Source organism: Morone saxatilis, unplaced genomic scaffold (genome assembly GCF_004916995.1).
Source record: "Morone saxatilis isolate NCDOM2014 unplaced genomic scaffold, NCSU_SB_2.0 Contig11, whole genome shotgun sequence".
NCBI classification, from domain to species: Eukaryota; Metazoa; Chordata; class Actinopteri; family Moronidae; genus Morone; species Morone saxatilis.
Window position 1 is genome coordinate 14,044,218 of NW_023339663.1, and position 18,342 is coordinate 14,062,559.

Genomic DNA, 18,342 nt, shown 5'->3' on the forward strand with positions numbered 1-18,342 from the left:
TAATATTTATTCATAAAACTAACTAATTTAGGAAAAAAACGATAAAAACACAAATAAAATGTGGTCACAAAAAATCATGATTCTAATTTCTTCAGATCTACTAAGAAATGTTCCAACAATTACCCCTGCAAGTTCTCCACAAAAAAACTAAAACTTCACTAAATATAAATAAAATTACCAAAGTCTTTTAATAAACAATATTCGCTGTTTTTTCCAAAGGGGAATAACAGAAACAATTACGCTAGTTTTTAAACACCTTAAGGATCCAGGATATTTAATTGTCACAATTTCCCAAGGAAAGGGTTCGCTGACATGACACAAATTTCAGATTCAATCACACCCACCCCCCCCTTTATGCATACATTAAAAAAAAAAGGAAACAATATTACTACAAATAAAAAATATTATTAATTCTCCTATTGCCTTCGTTTCTTGTTTATTTTCTAACTGGCTGTCTTTATTCTAGGTTTTATTTATGTTTCCATTGTTATATTTTCTACGTTGCTCACCAAGCACATTACGTACGCAAATATCGCGAGACCTCCCAGAGTCATTCAACTCTCGATTCCTTTTTAGGAAAAAGTAAAAATCATTCTCCCAGCAGTGGAAAGGAAAGCGATTGCCTTCAGAACGTGTTCAACTTCAAATTCAATCCAGTTTCCAGACAAAACTAATGCAATTATCAAGTTCATCAATAACAATAATACACTTTAGCTTCGTGTGCGTCATCACGTCAAGCAACTAACGGTCGTCACGTCGGACGTCAGCGGGGTGAGTGTGTTTTGAAAGATGTCTGGTTAGCTGCTGTGCGATTGGGATTAAACTACAACGGAAAACGTAGCCAACTGGGTAGCTATTGTTTTATATGTTTTGCCATATCTGCCTAGAATTTGACAGCCTCTATGGCAGCACTGTTGGGACAACTTCACTAGGCACAAAGCTGTCTCAGGGTACTATGTTAATAGTGTTATATTGTACCGCTAGCAGCGCCAGCTAATGCTAGCCAGCTAGCCATGCTAACACAGCAGAGTAGCTAACCTCAGGTTGGGCTGACTCAGTGTGACAGCAGCAACATTTTGTTCTGAGGTTTACTGGATTCATTCAGCCATTAAACCTCAACGCGCTCAGCCAGCTTCGTTCACATACAAGCAGACAGCACACGATTACACTCACTGACAACAGCGAGCCCGCGGTTTGTGGTTCGCTAGGGGCTGATCAGGGGGATCGAACTGACTTGTTGATTTCACCATTAGCCAGATTATGAACGGTGAAAGATCCAGACCGGGCTCCCCTCTGTACGGGTGATGGCAGCACGTCTGCAGTCATATGACAGTAACTCCAGTGACACCGAAAACTGGGAACGAAACACAACAAGCCGACCTCGCAAACTCTGCAAGCATTCGAGGTGAGCCAGCTGACAATTATCTGTCAGACCTGATGGGAAAGTCCGCAGCAGCAGTTTAGTGTCACTCTCTGTCAGGACAGGACTGATGCTGGATTGCAGATTTATCAGGCATTTGTTACTTGAAATGCTAAAAGCGATTACAGATGTGTCAGATGATGTACAGCTACAGTGTCTGATTGTTTATTTGTGTGTGTGTTGTATGTTGTTTGGCCTGTATCAGGTGAAAGTGTAACTTTGGTATGTAGCAAAAATGCTGTGAAGTTCATTTTAAAGCAATAAGTAGATGAGGTTGTACTATCATGGAGTCAATAAGAGGAGACAATATGTGCAGTGATACAATGTTCAGTGACTGTTAATGAACCATTAACTATCTCTTTATTATCACTGGTTGGATAAGTAACGTTACAGATCAATGTTTTACGGTAAGATTTGATATTTGTAAATCTGAAGAAAGCCAAAAACAGAGATTCCCATTTGGATATGCATATGGTTCGTCAGGTGTGTGTTTGTTTAAAGTTGACTTCACGTGGACACCATGCTCTACAACTACACACGCCGTGATCTGTGTAACTGATGGGGGAACTATTTGAAAAAGCACCATGTGATCATTTGTTCAGTAAAGTATAGGAGGTTGTACGTTTGACTTTGACACAACAGGAAACAGTGTGCAAACCACATCACGACTTAGGATGGTAGAATAGACTCGGCCAGAGGAGCTGACACTGGCACTTGGTCACAGGCCGAGGGGGTTGTACCTGTAAAGTGAGCCAGCCTGTGGTCGGTGGGCGGGTTTGTACTGACTACACATTATTATCCAGCAGCTGTACCTGACACCTCTTATATGAAATGAACAAATTGTATGCTGATGTTTTTTCTGTTGCTGAGCTGATTTGACCTGTCTACTGCCCGGCTAACTAATACTGAATCTCACGTCTCCTGGTGCATTATGTTTTTGCACTTGACTCTACGTGCACATCCTTCTGTAACTGTGTTTTCAAGGTTTAATTAGATGGTACGAGTGTGTTAAAGCTCAGGCATTTTTGTTTTGTGTCGGATTAGACATCAAAGGTGATTGCAATCCTACTTGGCTGGATTCTAAGTGTGTGTGTCATACTCTCATACTTATTACAAGCTCACACAGTGTGGTAGATCTGGTTGTTACATTTTTAAGGCCTCATAAGTAAGCTTGTTGCAGTGAATGTATTATATATTACTCATAACGTTTTATACTCCTCCATTTGTTGATAGTAGTTATGTGTAAACCAGTTGATGAAGATACACTGTATGAAACCTTAATAAAAAGTGTCCATTGGCCTTTTAGAAAGAGAGCAGTGTTAAGTATGCGTTTGTCTTGAAAAGCAGCAGTCAGGCCCGATCATCTCGAGTGGAGGCCGAACAGAGGAAGATGAGCCTGCATGGTGCCAGTGGAGGCTGTGACCGCTCACGTGACCGCCGCCGCTCCAGCGATCGCTCCAGAGACTCCTCGCATGAGAGAGAAGGCCAGCTCACGCCCTGCATTCGAAACGTCACCTCACCCACCCGCCAACACAACAGCGGTGAGTGTGCATGGAAAGAATACAGGGCTTATATGGATGTCACGTTAAAGGTCCTCAGCTCTTGGCAGCTACTGTTAAGAAACAGCTGACTACATTTATCAACTTATAGCTCACACATGGTTTGTATGGCTGTAAATGGATTAAGTCAGCACTAATCCACTTGTTTGTGTTTAAAACAAGTTTGTAATAATAATATTAATAACTTATTCATACAGCCTTTTACAAAAACAAAGTTAAAAGTGCTTTACATGGTTGAATGAGGATTAATACATTTCAGGACTGAGGGAAATAAACTCGGGCAATTAAAATAATACAGACAAATGTAATGATAGTAAAACAGATAACAAGTGTTGGAAATAAAATAGTGTGCTAGAAAAGCCTTTTTCACTGATTCAGCAAGCCTTAGATCCTCGGGCAGGGAGCTCTAGAGCTGAGGGGCCTTGACTGCCCGGTCACTTTTAGTCATGAGCCGGGACTAAGGAAGAGCCAGCAGAGTTGGCTCAGGGTAGTAGTTGTAGTTTGATTGTCTGGATACATGACACATGTTCTGAGTAGGGTCCTTCCAGTCTCATTGTATCAGATCAGCGATGGCCCATTACTCAAATGGTTGCTCACAAATGTTTAGGAATACAAAAAGCTGAAAAATGATTAAAACAATTTTTAAATATTAAAGTTGCTTGTTTCTGATGGACGGTGTTCTGTCTGTCTGCAGACCGGGAACGAGATGGTGGTTCATCATCCCGGCCCAGTAGTCCACGGCCTCAGAGAGTCTCTCCCAGCGGCTCCAGCAGCAGCGGGGTGGTGAGCAGTCGCAACAGCAGCTTATCCAGCACTGAAGGCACCTTCAAAAGCTTAGGAGTGGGGGAAATGGTTTTTGTCTACGAGAATCCCAAGGAGGGAGGAGCGAGTGCTACTGTCGGAAACCGAAACATTAGGACCTCAGAAAGAGTCACTCTGATTGTTGACAACACACGTTTTGTAGTAGATCCTTCCATCTTCACTGCACAACCCAACACCATGTTGGGCAGGTACAGTATACATTGAGCATCATTATTATTTGTCCTTACTCATAGCCACAGTAACTGAAAGTATTTACCAATAAGTAGTGTATAAAATAAACTGTATATGCACATAAATCTAAATATTAAAGATTCTTGGGATTTCCTTTGTCTGTGATTCAGAGAATTAACCAAAGCTTCTTTATTTCAGAATGTTTGGATCTGGAAGAGAACATAATTTCACACGGCCCAACGAGAAGGGGGAGTTCGAGGTGGCTGAGGGCATTAGCTCAACAGTTTTCCGAGCAATTCTGGTCAGTCTCTATCTAACATTTATATCAGTGATTGTAGACTAAAACTTAGAAACAATTCATAGTATAACAATACAATTCAATAGCACTACAAAGTAAAACCTCTAAAATGACAATAAAGCTAAACCACCACCCCTCTATGATTGTGTATTTAATTTAGTTAAGTGCATCTAAGAAACTGGTAACTGATGTATATGGTGGAAATATTATTAGACTAAATGCAGGAAATCTAAATTTGTTTTGTGGTATAGTGAGAGAGTGATATGCTAATTTCTAAAAAGGGTGCTGTTTGTGACTTCTCGAAATGTTTAGACATGGAAACACTTTGTTGTCAGATTCCTGTTTCACACATAAAGGGGAAAAAAGACGTTCAGCTACAGCGCAATATTACAAATAGACAGCTACAGTACATCTAATTTAATTTCTTGATATTTAGTGTCACATACATACATACTACATATTTCAGTTATATTTCATTAACTACATGTTACCCTTGGCCTACTGAGAATCCATCTATTTGATAGATTGAATAATGAATGAGTTCTTCAACCTTTGAAGTCTAAAGCTTCTATTAGATGGCAAAAGGCTTTACCAAAGTAAGGCACTGTTACATTTTATTTTAATTTTATTTTTATTGAAAGCTTTGAGTGTTGATTTGTTTTATGTATATTTTATCTGATGAGTTAATGGATTAACACAGTGTTTGAAATGACTACCTTCTATGTGATTTCTGTGTAATTGACAGGATTATTACAAATCTGGGATAATCCGCTGTCCTGATGGAATCTCCATCCCTGAGTTGCGGGAGGCGTGTGACTATCTATGCATCTCCTTTGACTACAGCACCATCAAGTGCAGAGACCTTAGTGAGTATTTCTCTGAGGCACTGAAGCTGTTAGTGTTACCCCGTTAATGGTGGCAGTTTGAGTTCACATGAACACGAAGCTGTAAATAATCTTGAATCTAGTCGAATGTAGGTAGAAATGTTTTGTTTTTATTTATAGCCTCAGGCTTCACACGAGTTCAACTCATGGTGGGCAGTTCTAATAATAACAATAACAATACACTTTATTTATACAGCACTTTTCAAAACAAAGTTACAAAGTAAGGCTAATGAAATCAGACAAATAGAATAAAACAGATAAAAACGTGTTCTAAGAGCCATTATGAGTGGGTTCACTTCTTCTATCTGTTAATGTCAACCTCCTTTGTTATCAGGTGCCCTGATGCATGAGCTCTCCAATGATGGAGCTCGGCGACAATTTGAGTTTTACCTGGAAGAGATGGTTCTTCCTTTGATGGTGGCCAGTGCCCAGAGCGGAGAAAGGGAATGTCACATTGTAGTTCTTACCGATGATGATGTGGTGGACTGGGATGAAGAATATCCACCACAAATGGGAGAAGAGTATTCACAGAGTGAGTATAGACTAATACAGACACACAGGTCTGCACATACACAGAAGATATGTGTTTAAGAATTGTTGTTTTGTTTCTCTTTGCAGTCATCTACAGCACAAAACTGTACAGATTTTTCAAGTATATTGAGAACCGAGATGTTGCCAAATCAGTTTTAAAGGAGAGAGGATTAAAGAAGATAAGACTGGGTATTGAAGGTAAGTTGGACCTTCTAATGATAGATATTGATGTTTTTAATCTCTTGTCAGCGGAGTGAGCTTTTACTGAAAGGCATTTTATTCAGAAACAGTTTGAGGTACTGACTCTAAGTATAGAGTAGCTTCAAAGGGGATTGTTTTGCTATTACTGAGAACGATGCCTACTGAGATAGATAGTTTTAAGTACCTTCTTTCATGGTGTGATTGGTTAGCATGCTGTAATTGTTGTTCTGGTTATTATAGACAGAAATAGACAAAACATGTCAATGTCGAATTTTTAACACAAAAGAATGTTTAAACATTAGTTTCATGTATTACAATATTGAAGGCATATAGTTTATATATTCTTCATTGGCCTGGCTGTGCCCCTGCTTTGTGTTGGTTTTATATGACCTTCAGCTGCCTCACCTAACCACTTTATGGTGTGAAACTGATTGGTTTGCAGAAATAATGTGAAAATGTCCAAAGTGAGTTATTAAAAAGTCGCTTCATTTTCTTTGGTTGGATGTTTTCTGTTGACTACTGGGTACTAGAACCCTACCTTATCTAATCTGGGTATCATACCAACAGATCCAAAAAAAATCCAGCCATTGAAACCAAACCCTAGTCATAGTGGAAATGTATATCAGAACTACTTCTTAGCACTGAAATATCATTAGTGTATTGACTACTTCACCTACTGGTTAGTGAGCTTTTGCTCTCTGATTCTGGTGTTTTTGTATTCTTGGTGAACGAGACTTGTTAACACAAACAGAGCTAATGATTGGTCCGCACTGTACTTTCGGCAGGCTACCCTACATATAAAGAGAAAGTCAAGAAACGACCAGGAGGTCGTCCAGAGGTTATTTACAACTACGTCCAGAGGCCCTTCATCCGCATGTCCTGGGAAAAGGAAGAGGGGAAAAGTCGCCATGTGGACTTCCAGTGCGTTAAGTCCAAGTCCATCACCAACCTGGCGGCAGCAGCAGCAGACATCCCCCAGGATCAGCTGGTGGTGATGCACCCTGGTCCCCAAGTGGACGAACTGGACATCCTGCCTAATCACCCACCTAGTGGGAATCACTACAGCAACAACTACAGCAACGAGCCTGACCCTGATGCACCTTCACCTGCGGTCTGAGGACACACTGGTCCTCTTTCAATGCCTCTGCCCCTCTCCTACTCCTCTAGTCCTACTCCCAGCATGCTGCAGCATGGAGCGCCAGGGGCACCATAACCATATTGCCTTGACACCTCCTTTGCAGCCTTAGAGCCTCAAGAACCTGGTTGACTGTAGAGAAAGAAACGCGAGGGACATAAGACTGGTGAAAAAAGTGTTCACTATTATTTTCATTTTGTTTTTTACTTGACCAAAGGAATTTATTTTTCTGTTTAGAAAAAAAAACAGTAAAACACTTATTTACATTATTAACATTATTATTGACAATGTTATTGTACCTTAATTTGATGGGTTTGGCTGAGCACTCTTGTGGCGTCACTGTTTTCTCACAGATTTTATTTCACTGATGAGTTTGATTTTGATTCTCATGGGTGGCCTAACTACTAAATGTGCTTTGGGGGGAAGAAAACAAGACTTGCTATAGAGAAAATATGACTTTCTGGTCATGGAGAAATTCAGTCATCACCACTTAGTGTCAAGATCTCCAGTTGAACTTCTCTCAGATGTCTTTGAATCTTGTAATTGGGTATGTAGTCATTGGCTGGATCTGATATGTGATGTTATGCTCCTCCCGCAGCCAAGATATGAAGCAGAGCACAAGCTGTTGTGGTCAGAAAAATTTGTGCAAAGCTTGAAATTGTTGTTAAAAAATAAAACATAAAATCATCAAATAAAGACATAAAAATAACATTTTTGTATATTTTATCCTTGATTGTAAAACCTGTTGATGAATACAGTAAGACCTGTGACAGGAGTGAGCCCACTGATGTGATGAATAACACAGGAAGTGAGTGAATAGTAATGTACGCTCAAGAGGGATATCTTACCGAGAATGGATCACAATATTTAATTTTCTTTGCACAATGAATAAAATATTAAGAGATACAGATGCTGCCAGTGAGCATTTGCCACCATGGGAATATTAATTTCCAGAGTCTAGAAGCAAACCAAAAAGAGTTTTTCTCTATGGGGCATGACTTAGCTTAGACTGGGATATAAATGGAAACCGAGCAATAAAAAAATGAATACAACTTGGCTTTCACTTTAAATACAGATTATTTGCTTTATCCAGTTAATGCAAAAACCAAAACGGATTAAATACTCCAAAAAAAAAAATGTAGTGCTACAGGAATAAATCAGAGAGATTTATGTCCTTACACACATAGCCTTATCATGCAGTACACTGAACTGAGATCAAGACTGGATACAGCCAAATGACTGCACTGGAAAACGGATCATCACATGAACATTTCTCTTTTTGAGTTTTTATTTGCCCCAAAGCTGATCTTTTTTCCTTCTTTACCTCTTTATTATGGCAGAAAACAATCTTTGTTTTAAATATCACATCTTATAAACTTTCTAATGTACCTAGATGCCAACTTCCTTTAAAGGTCCAATATGTAACATTTAGGAGGATCTTTTAGCAGAAATGGAATAAAATATTAATGTCAGGTATGTTTTCATTAGTGTATAACATATACAGAGGTAGCGGGTCCTCTTCAATGGAGGCTGCCTTGTTGAACCGCCATGTTTAAACTTTCTACAGTAGCCGGGGAATGGACAAACAAAACACTGGCTCTATATAGTGCCTTTTGCGTTTTTTGTAACCACCCTAGTTTCTCCTGCACACTCGGAAGGCTGAGCTGTATACAAATAGTTGCATGTTGGAACTTCACCACTAGAGGGCACTGAGTCCTACACACTGGTCCTTTAATGATTGATAATTGACCACATCATTTATCATGCCAGGTACAAATCTTGACCTTCTTTAGCTTGACCTGGAGACTGAGGCGCAGAGCCCTCAGCATAAACCTCTTGTGCAGCCTCCGGTGCTTCAAAAACATCCTCTTTGGCTGAAGCTGTGACCTCCTGTGTCGTTGAGTAGTCATGGGCTCGGTTGCCCCTTTGCTTCTGTCTGGCCAAAGTCTCCACCTTTCCCCCCACCAGGTTCCCCACAGATGGAACAGCCTCCTCAAACACCTTCTGGCCCTCTGAGCTCACAGTGGACATGCACATCCTTTCACTAGTAAGGAAGGTAAACAAACGTGGAGTTATTTACAAAAGTAACCAATCTGCAATATTTTATTTCATATTTTATTCTCACATTTTTTTAGTCAGTCTACTGTATACCAACAAATTAATACAGTATGAATCATTTCACATTGAAAGTAATTGGGACTAAGGAGACAAAACATATTTTTTTCCCCCAAAATTTCTGTCTGGTATCCCCTTCTCAAGACTTAAAAACATCTACTCTTTATTATCATTATCATTATCGTCAATATCTGTCAGGAGATGGTTGTACCTCTGGATTTCCAACAGTTCCTTGGCAATTATTTGCCCAATCTCCCCAGCGCCTGCCCTTGTACCACCAGGAAATCCAGACACTCTTTGGAAACCCGGCTTCCCTTCACCTGCAACATGACACGTGTTACAGAATGTGCTGCTTTGCTTTGATGATTCAAATACCTAAAGGAAAGTGTTGCATCACCTGGCATCAGTACAGTGGCCATTGTGTGTGGGAAGGCAGCCATCTGATGATAACAGTACTTAGGTCTGTCTTCTGAAGGACTGTTGGTTAATAAAAAGTAAAAGGAGGAAGGAGTCATGGCTGTGTATCATGTCATATGTAGCTCTAATGGCTCTAGGGATGACAATGTCGGTCTGCTGGTTGGTCGGTCCATCACTTTGGTCCAGACAGAAATATCTTGACAACTATTCATTGACTTTTGTGCTCCCCAGAGGTGAATCCAGATTTTGGCGATCCTCTGACTCTGCCAAACGTTTCACTTATCTGTCAAATATCTCAATTTGGTACCAATAACCATGGTGCCCAGACAATGAATCCTGCTGACTGTGGTGATTTTATTACTTTTCCTCTATAGCTCCAGCATAGTAGATGTAGATGTCTGGTAATCTAATGCTTAATAAAAAAAGATATTACATAAAATATAAAACTAGAAACTGCAAATAAAGAAATAATGTTATACAAAATGATGGTACAAAGTGATAGTATGTTAAAAGCAGTTTTACTTACCTGACTACAGTATTGGTAGAGACGATGTACTCCACCTCTTCGGTCCAAGGGTTCATAAAACTGAACCAGCAGCTTCTCAGTGTGATGAATGAGCCATCTTTTATTTTTAACTTGTAGCAGTTCGTATTGATCTTCTCTCTCATCTGCAGCACTTGCAGCAGACAGCGACAGAGGGGGACAAGGACAGGTAATGGATGAACTGTCCTCAGGTAAGATGAATTACAACACTATTTTCGCCCATAGCTCCATTCTGCTAGAGAAATGGCAGCAAAGCACTGTAATTCTGCCAGAGCAGGTCATTCTGCCATGCACTAATCAGTGTGATAACTGCACAGTACATGGAGAGCAGCCCGATATATATACTGTGGATATGTAAAAAAAACAGTTAATCAAGTGCTGTGTTGTCCCTTCTGTAAGATGCATACCTTGCCGGTGAGACTCAGCTAAATGAGCAATATCATCTTCATGACAGTATTCGTAAAATGAAGTTCCCAGCAGCTCTTGCGGTAGATAAGCCAAAATTGCAGTGGCCCTTAAAAGGAAAAGAACATATTCACTGAGAAACATGATTGATAATAAATACTTGCACATAAACATTAAATTAAAGTTGATTCAAAACTTGGCAAAAGTTCTCACCTTTGATCTACAAAGACAAACTTTCCATCAATAGCAAGACGTGAAACAAACTCGATGGGCTTGAGCTTAATGTGATTCTGCACTGGCTGAGAAATAGAGTGGGGATGTAAACGACCAACAGCCACCAGACAGCTTAAGTTACATCCATCATTGTCGTCCTCATTATTTTCATACAGATCCACCTCAGTGGGAGACCAACTCTTTAAGTAACCAGTGCTGTGAATGGTGCAGAAGCCCATAGGATCTGCTGTAAATAAAGGAAACGGGTCCGATTAGAAAATGATAAGTAACATTAATGTGTAAGTATCAGACTTTGGCAATAAGTAAGGGATATTACCATTTTTTTTCAAGCAGCTGGTGGAAAAATCTTCATCTTCCATGTTTCGGTTGCACTTCATCCTGCAGAAAAATGAGCGTCTCACCCCAGAACAAAGTCTTAAAGAACTTGGGTTGATATCTGTCTTCACTAAAGGACCCACTGAAAAGCAAACATGTATAAACATTTTAAAAAAGGGTAACAGTGTAATGGCAGTCTGTAAATTACAGTGTTATCTATAACACCAATAAAATGCAGACTATTAGTACAGTATTATTGTGGATTACTTTTTGCATCGATGATTTTCTCTCGCGGTTCGGTAACCGCTGAGTACAGCTGCTCCTTGACTTTGCCGATGTCTTGAGGATGCATATAATCAAACAGGCTCTGACCAATCAGGTCATTCTGGAGACAGAGAGACGAAATGCAGGGAGAGGAGTGAGGGTGCAAGATGCAACATTATTATCTAAGACCATATTACACAATTCAGTATCCACAATATGCCATTTGGTTTCAAAATGTGTACTAGTAAAGTAAAATGTGTAACACACTGAAGTGAGATTCTGTAGAACTGTTTCATGTGTCATTTAACATTACAGAAATACTAAGTACCACCTACCTGGCTGTATTTTAGGATCTTGTATACTGATTCAGAAACAAACAGTATTTTCCCTCGATCACAGTCAACAACAAACAGAAAGCCATCAGCTGCCTGTGGACAACAGAAGAGTAAGACAAAGACCTGGACAGACTAAGACCAAGAGGGTTTTCACAGGTTATAACATCTAAATGATCCAATATGAAAACCTTGCAGTCAGACTGACCCAAGGCTCTTAGTGGTACGAATACTCCCTAACCCTTGATCCATTGATTTCCTGATGTCAGTGTCAGAGTGGCCACAGGGTGAGCAGAGTAGTTCATAAACATTTCCTTTGCAATTTCCTCTGCCCGTGGTTTTCTCTTTCTCCTAACTTCCAAGTGCCCATGACGTCCTTAGATGCCAGCTAACCTGCAGAATAATCACATCTCAGTCGCTTATATCTGCAATCACATACCTCTGACCAGTACCCTAAACTCATGACCATAGCTGGGGGCTGTAAAATAAATTGATTTTGAGAATGTGCTTTATAGCTCAGCTCTCTTTCTTCCTCCAAGGTCTGATACAAATACTGCATGCTGGTCCTAAATGCCTGTCTCATGATTCTTGATTTCCTCACATATACCTGCCCCCCTCACTTTAACTGACTAATCAACCTTTTTCCTACAAACCACTCCACCGACATCGTAGGTCATGGTTAAATGATGGCTCTTAATTTCATCATCAAATTACTTGGACCAAAATACACTTAATTATGTGGCTTCCATCGGCGGTTGTAGCTCTGACTTACCTTGCAGAACGGTTCAGCCATGGGTGAGCACTGCTATTCATTAACATGCAGAAAAATAACAGGACTGCTCAGACAATAAAGCGTCTGTGAGGATGGCACATGCCCGCTCTAAATGTACGTGGCAGTTTTTTGTGGGCAAAGCAATATGGAGATAAAATCTATTTCACTAGCACATCACAAAAGAACCTAACAAATACAAATAATTGTGAAACAGCCTCTATTCTAGAATAAGCAGGAATTATTCCTCAAACAAGGAAGACTTTTTTTGACCTGTTATCTCAATTCAAATAAAACCAATTTAAATTTTGAGGTGGGCTATAACAGTGCTGTTTTTTATTGAGGTTTGAGCATACCATTTGATAATTAGTAGTGTGATGTTTTTGAAGGCTTTCTGTAGTCCAACTTGATTTGCATGAACTGATAAATACAGTTTAAGTTTGAAAAAGTTGCACCCTCATACATACATTTTTCATTTTCATCCACGATGGCAGACTTACCCTCTGTATTAAGTGTTTTAGTTCCTCATCTGATAAGAAGGCAGGTTTGTGATTAACTTCTGTGTAACGGTTACTAGCAGAACCTGATTTTCAGAGACAACATATTAATCAGCTGATTAAATATGAATCATTTACAGTGTTCAACTGTAAGAAATCATAATTTTCTCACCTCGTAAGGTCTTCATGTGTTGGACTGCCATACGCAGGACTGAGAGTTTGTCCAGTTTGTGTGATTTACCATTGCATGTAGGCACTAACGATGCCAGCTCATCTATGAAGCTGTTCATCTTATCCCTGCGTCTCTTCTCGATCTGACTGTGAGTCCTCCTGTAACACAAACAGTAAAGAGATCATTTCCATTCTTGTTTCCATACTATCATGTGAAAACAAAAGCAGCTGTGGTCACCTGGCATTCTTATTACAGCCTTGCTGGTCATCACAGTCCCTGTAGAAATAGGACGCATTGATAAAGCATGCAAGACCTCGCAAATATGTTTGATTATGATATGGAAGTGACGCTTTTTAGACATTCACCGCTGGAGTAAAGCAGTATTTTATTCCACATTTCACACAAAATAGAATGAAAAAGTGGTGGCTCTTGATACTAAAGTCAATGACATAAACAAAGCTTCTTTAATTTATTCTGTGGTAATAATGTGTGATATGCAGCATTAAATTATATTATAAGAATAAAAACATATTATAAGAATAAAAACATATTATAAAACACAACACAAATCTAACATCTGAAATTGTTTAACTAATATTTTGGGTAACAAAATGTTTTCTTTTACACTAAGGACACAGCACAATTAAACTGATCACTCTGTCAACAATTACAGCTTAATCCTTCCCAACAGGGAAACACAGTAGACAAAGAATACTGCAGGGCTGATAGATAAACACAAAATTAATATTTAAATTATGTAAATATCTTTTAAACCCAGGACCAATGCTGTAAGAACATGCATTTGTTTATTTGTCATACTTTACCTTCAATCACTGGTAATTATTTGAAAAACACTCCAAGAGAAGATAATGATAATTATGTAAAAGTCTATAATGTCAGATCTATAAATAAATGTCACCTTACATTAATGCGTAAAGAAATCAGTTACTGAATATGTTAAGGAGCTCAGCCACAAAATGTGTTTAAAAGATACACAATTTTCATCTCAAGGTAGAATGACTGTGTCATATCTTTTCGAGAGGTGAGGATATTTAGTTCCAAACAATTAATAAAATGTTTTTAAACAAGGAACTTTCAACATCTGAACAAAGGAGGCAAACAGAAAGCAAACACATAGAAGGACACAAAAGCAACACATTTGATCAGCCTGCAGGTGTAATGTGCAGTAGGAGTGTGTCCGTGGACTGACTTACAAGTATACGGTGGAGCTTCCTTTCCTCTTCAGAGAAAGTTTTTTGCTGGGTGTGTGAGTGAAACAGCTGATCAGGTTGGATGACTGTGAGCACATGAACCTGCTCATCGTAGATGAAACGTCCATACTTTAACCTGTCAGAGGGTGTTACATAAACCACCAGTCATCAGGTTGTTATTAAACTTGAGAAAACAATGCTGGTACTTACAGCAGACTCAGGCAGCGGCTCTCCACAATTCACCTGCTTGATAATCAGTACACACACCTCAACAAGGTAGCTAAGAATCAGATGTGGCATATATACTGTAATAGGAAACTGAACTTCAATCAAGATATGGTAAGACCCTTTAAGATGACAATTTTTATCTACGATTAACCATCTTAAAAACAGGACGTGTATGTGTTTCTTAACTGAAGATCCAAATCAGCTCTGCATAAAACATGATACATTTGATAATAAACAGGGTCTGATGTAACTGTCCTGTAAAAGGCGATTATGTAAAAGGATGCTGTTACATAGCTTAAGTAACAACTTCCCCAAGTTATAGTCTGCAGTTGATTGTCATGTTGGCTAATTAGAAACTTTGGACTATGATTTTAAAAATGATATTTTAAAAATACATTTTCAGATTTATCAGAGTTGTTTCTGAAAAGATGAAGCAAAGTCAACCTGAAAATAAATAAAGTTGAACAGATGGCAGGAGTAATCACACACCTGTTTACACATTATCAATGTCCGTAATATGAGCTTTTTGTTGGCACCGGGGATTAAAGCAACATTTTGTCCTTACAGTTTCCAACACAACATCCTCATATTACTAAACATCATAATCCCTCTTTTTTAGTCCCATTACAACATTGTTATTAGCCTATTTTTCAACGTTTACTATTATATAACAGCATCTCTGGTTTCATCAGATTATACTGAATGTCTCTTTAAGATCTTATTCTCTATGCACTGCTAATGCAGAAAACACAAGCAAACACAAAACAAAACGGAGCTGAGTTACAACACAACAAAAGTTTCCAGGGGACATAAAACTGATAGGCAGAGCCCTTTGGGAGCTGCTGTTGAATGCTAACAAAGTAATTGTTGTTTTATTTTTGTTTAAATGGCAAAGTGCTCAGGTTTTACAATCCAGTACAGAAGTATGTTTTCTTAGAACTATGGACAGAACCCCCTGAGGAACACGTTTAAGCTGTTTAGAAGGAAGAAATCCTCTATGGGAAAAGTTATTGGGTTACATAGGCTAGTGGAAAAGTAAACCCAACCTAAAATGGAAATTTAGGTTGGATTTTTTAATCTCAGTTCCAAACTGAATTTTGGATCGCTCTGCTAACGTAACAACAAAGGCGGATAAAACCATTTGGGCTATTCTTGTGTACAGTGTGACTCTTCTAAGTCCTTTCCTTAAACAGCTCCTGTAGTTTAACATTATTCATAGAGCCAGAAAGAGGCTACAGGATGAACATCAGCAATTCAAAATGGACACAGTGATCTATGTGCATCCTAAATGTGAAACTAGAACAATGAGTGCCCTACCCAGGATTTTATTGAAGAGGTTGCTGGGGTTGATATACCTTTTACATCCACTGTTAGGGGACTCATCTACTCTGCCTTTTGATAAGAGACAAAAGGCAGGGTTTATTAAACCTGTATTGATTGATGAAAAACAAAGCTCCCAGAAGAATGAGCAACCTCCCTCCACTTTCATTTGACTCTAGGAAATTGCTTCATAAATGGCTTTTGGAAGAAAAAAAAAATCAATCTGAACAGTGTGTGTTTGATAAGAATCAGAAGGATCCTGCTAGACCTCAATTTAACTGGCCACCATGACAATCTGACTGACTGTGTCATTATTATTATTTGTTTGTAGAAGCAGCAAACCATGATAAATGCAGTTACACAAGAAAGTAAGTCAGGAAATCAAAAGGCTTGTGTTGTCTTTCAAAACTTGTTTAAAAGTTTATCATTACTGTTGTAATTTGACCTCATAAAAAGAGATTATCTCATCAGCAAAGACCTTTGGACCATCACCCCTTCTCACCACATGCTGGCAGCAGAGCACAGCAAACAGATAGATTGATAGATTCAGTTAAGTTTGAAAGATTTGAAAAAAATAAAAAAAACTAGCTTTGAATAAAATTTTTGTTCACTGAAAATGAAACAATATTGTGTACTTACAAAACTAACTAAAATAAAGTAGTTAAATAGTTTGAAATGTCTTTCAATGTCTGTCAATTTGGTCAAGTTTGACAACCACAAGCATCGATTTATATGTTAATTGACACTGGGAAGTTTATCACTGAGTCAATGTGTTTGTATTGCAACACCTATTGTGACCACATTATAATAATTAAAAAAACTAAAAATTAAAAATATTAAACAATTAAAACTAAACTGAAACGAGCAAACCCACTCCGGAAACTAGCTGAAACAAAACTGAACTGAAACAAATAAAAAATAAAAACTCTAAGATACAGTCACAATTTCAGAGTAAGACTTCAGGCAGTCCAGGGTCACTCTAGTTTATACACAGAGGTCATTGAGTTCAGTCCTTTTACTGCTGGGTTCCCGAAGAAGTCCAGGGCTCCTGTCACAACTTCTGCTACATTACAATACATTTATATGGCTGATTATTTTGTCCAAACTTCACGAAAGAGGTGCATGTAACCTTCAGCATCACACATTTGGTAACTTAATCCCTCCCTCCTGTTTAGTTTAGAAGATAACACACTGGTATCAGTGTTTAAGCCAAACCATATACAAGCGAACATCTTTTTGCATTTGAATTAGAACAAAAGATAAATGAACATTAAGACCGAACACTGGGTCTTAGACGGCAACCTGCTGAACATCCTTGGCTTGTATCTGCAGTAAGTGATGACACATCAATCAGCCTTATAATGGACACATAATTGATGCCATTAGCACACATCACACCTAATACATTTAATAATTTGGAGAAATACATAATTAGATTAGCAGGACAGTTTAATCAGTGCACACATTAAAAAAAGAAATGATGAGTGAGAGATTTAAACCTCGGTGCTTCATAGAGGCACAAAGATCGTTTGGCTTTTGGGTTGTTTTCTCACTTTTTTAACAGCTGGGCGAGAACAGACTGTGGTCTTCTAATTTAATATAATTTGGGCAGATAGATGTGAACATGCAACATTATACCTTATTTAACTCCAACCATCTGCTCTTTTCGTGGGATAAAGTGTCAGTGTAGCACATATTGACATGTGTAAAATCAAATGAAAAATGTGTGGCCTGTTTTTAATGCAGCATTTTCTTGTGACCTAAAATAAAAGTCTTCTCTGTAATTAAATAATATAAACACTCACATGTTGTTATTATAGTGTTTCCCACAATAAATTGCGAGGTTGTTGCACTGCTTTTGTTCTCTTTAATTTCACAGTTTATATTTCAGGATTAACATGGATTTGTTTGTGCTATATAAATCTAGATTTGTTCAGCTGATCAAACCTATATAAGTGGAAACTCTATGAGAGCAGAGAGAAAAACAAAAAAACAGTATAGCCTTGAAAGTTCACTCAGCTGTTCATCTTTTTTAAAGCCGCACACAAGACACAATAATAAATACTTCTGCAGATCTAAGCTCACAATGTAAAATGCAGTTGCAGTCATAAAGGATAAGGTAAAAATTTGTTAAATGTAGATTTGGGTATCATCTGAATACTGCAAGAAGCAATTTGTTTTCTTGCTAAAAAAATAAAATAAAACAAAAACATAAAAACACAATGTGAAACCAGAGACGAGGCAGGAACACAAAAGGTCAAGTGTCTAAGTCAGACAAAAGTAATCTGAGACTAAATGTGCTAGTGGGCAGATTTGTGTCTGGTGACTGAACCATATCAGACCACGCATCAAATGAAAGGCTTGATACTCTGCTACAGTGGAATATAACAGTGTTAATGTGATTATAATGTCAGGATTTTAAAACATAACTATGTGCACAATATGTATATATGTATATATATATATATATATATATATATATAAGTTTTTGTCTCTCT

At 38.4% G+C, this 18,342-nt stretch overlaps 2 protein-coding genes across 6 annotated transcripts; one reads left to right on the plus strand and one right to left on the minus strand.

Moving 5' to 3' along the window:
• The first annotated feature begins 627 nt into the window (after positions 1 to 627).
• btbd10b (BTB (POZ) domain containing 10b) lies at positions 628 to 7,732 on the plus strand. Of its 5 annotated transcripts, none has more exons than XM_035651838.1 (9): positions 759 to 849; positions 1,254 to 1,405; positions 2,765 to 2,961; positions 3,674 to 3,989; positions 4,171 to 4,273; positions 5,016 to 5,136; positions 5,489 to 5,686; positions 5,773 to 5,883; positions 6,672 to 7,732. In XM_035651838.1, exons 2-9 carry the CDS (start codon positions 1,305 to 1,307, stop codon positions 7,001 to 7,003), a joined length of 1,479 nt encoding a protein of 492 aa, XP_035507731.1. In that variant the 5' UTR covers positions 759 to 849; positions 1,254 to 1,304; the 3' UTR covers positions 7,004 to 7,732. The 5 variants fall into 5 exon arrangements, with proteins under 5 accessions (XP_035507735.1, XP_035507731.1, XP_035507732.1 ...); XM_035651839.1 differs by having other exon boundaries at positions 2,768 to 2,961; XM_035651842.1 differs by lacking the exon at positions 1,254 to 1,405 and having other exon boundaries at positions 628 to 771; positions 2,768 to 2,961.
• Positions 7,733 to 8,782: 1,050 nt separating this feature from the next.
• Positions 8,783 to 14,406, minus strand: arntl1b (aryl hydrocarbon receptor nuclear translocator-like 1b). The gene is made up of 10 exons (XM_035652041.1): positions 14,300 to 14,406; positions 13,086 to 13,243; positions 12,917 to 12,999; positions 11,651 to 11,743; positions 11,319 to 11,436; positions 11,053 to 11,193; positions 10,716 to 10,962; positions 10,505 to 10,611; positions 10,080 to 10,230; positions 8,783 to 9,065 (listed from the first exon to the last, which is right to left on the minus strand). The coding sequence occupies exons 1-10, from the start codon at positions 14,404 to 14,406 to the stop codon at positions 8,783 to 8,785; spliced, it is 1,488 nt and encodes a 495-aa protein (XP_035507934.1).
• Between the last annotated feature and the right edge of the window lie 3,936 nt (positions 14,407 to 18,342).

What these genes read in the sequence shown, in the direction of transcription:
- btbd10b (XM_035651838.1), top strand. Translation starts at nt 1,305, where the DNA reads ATGGCAGCACGTCTGCAGTCATATGACAGTAACTCCAGTGACACCGAA. An exon ending in CAGTTTTCCGAGCAATTCTG is followed by an intron (nt 4,274 to 5,015) that starts GTCAGTCTCTAT and finishes TGTAATTGACAG; the next exon opens with GATTATTACAAATCTGGGAT. An exon ending in CATCAAGTGCAGAGACCTTA is followed by an intron (nt 5,137 to 5,488) that starts GTGAGTATTTCT and finishes CTTTGTTATCAG; the next exon opens with GTGCCCTGATGCATGAGCTC.
- arntl1b (XM_035652041.1), bottom strand. Translation starts at nt 14,406, where the DNA reads ATGAGCAGGTTCATGTGCTCACAGTCATCCAACCTGATCAGCTGTTTC. An exon ending in CAGCTGCTTGAAAAAAAATG is followed by an intron (nt 10,963 to 11,052) that starts GTAATATCCCTT and finishes CTTTATTTACAG; the next exon opens with CAGATCCTATGGGCTTCTGC. An exon ending in AGCTGAGTCTCACCGGCAAG is followed by an intron (nt 10,231 to 10,504) that starts GTATGCATCTTA and finishes GTCTGCTGCAAG; the next exon opens with TGCTGCAGATGAGAGAGAAG.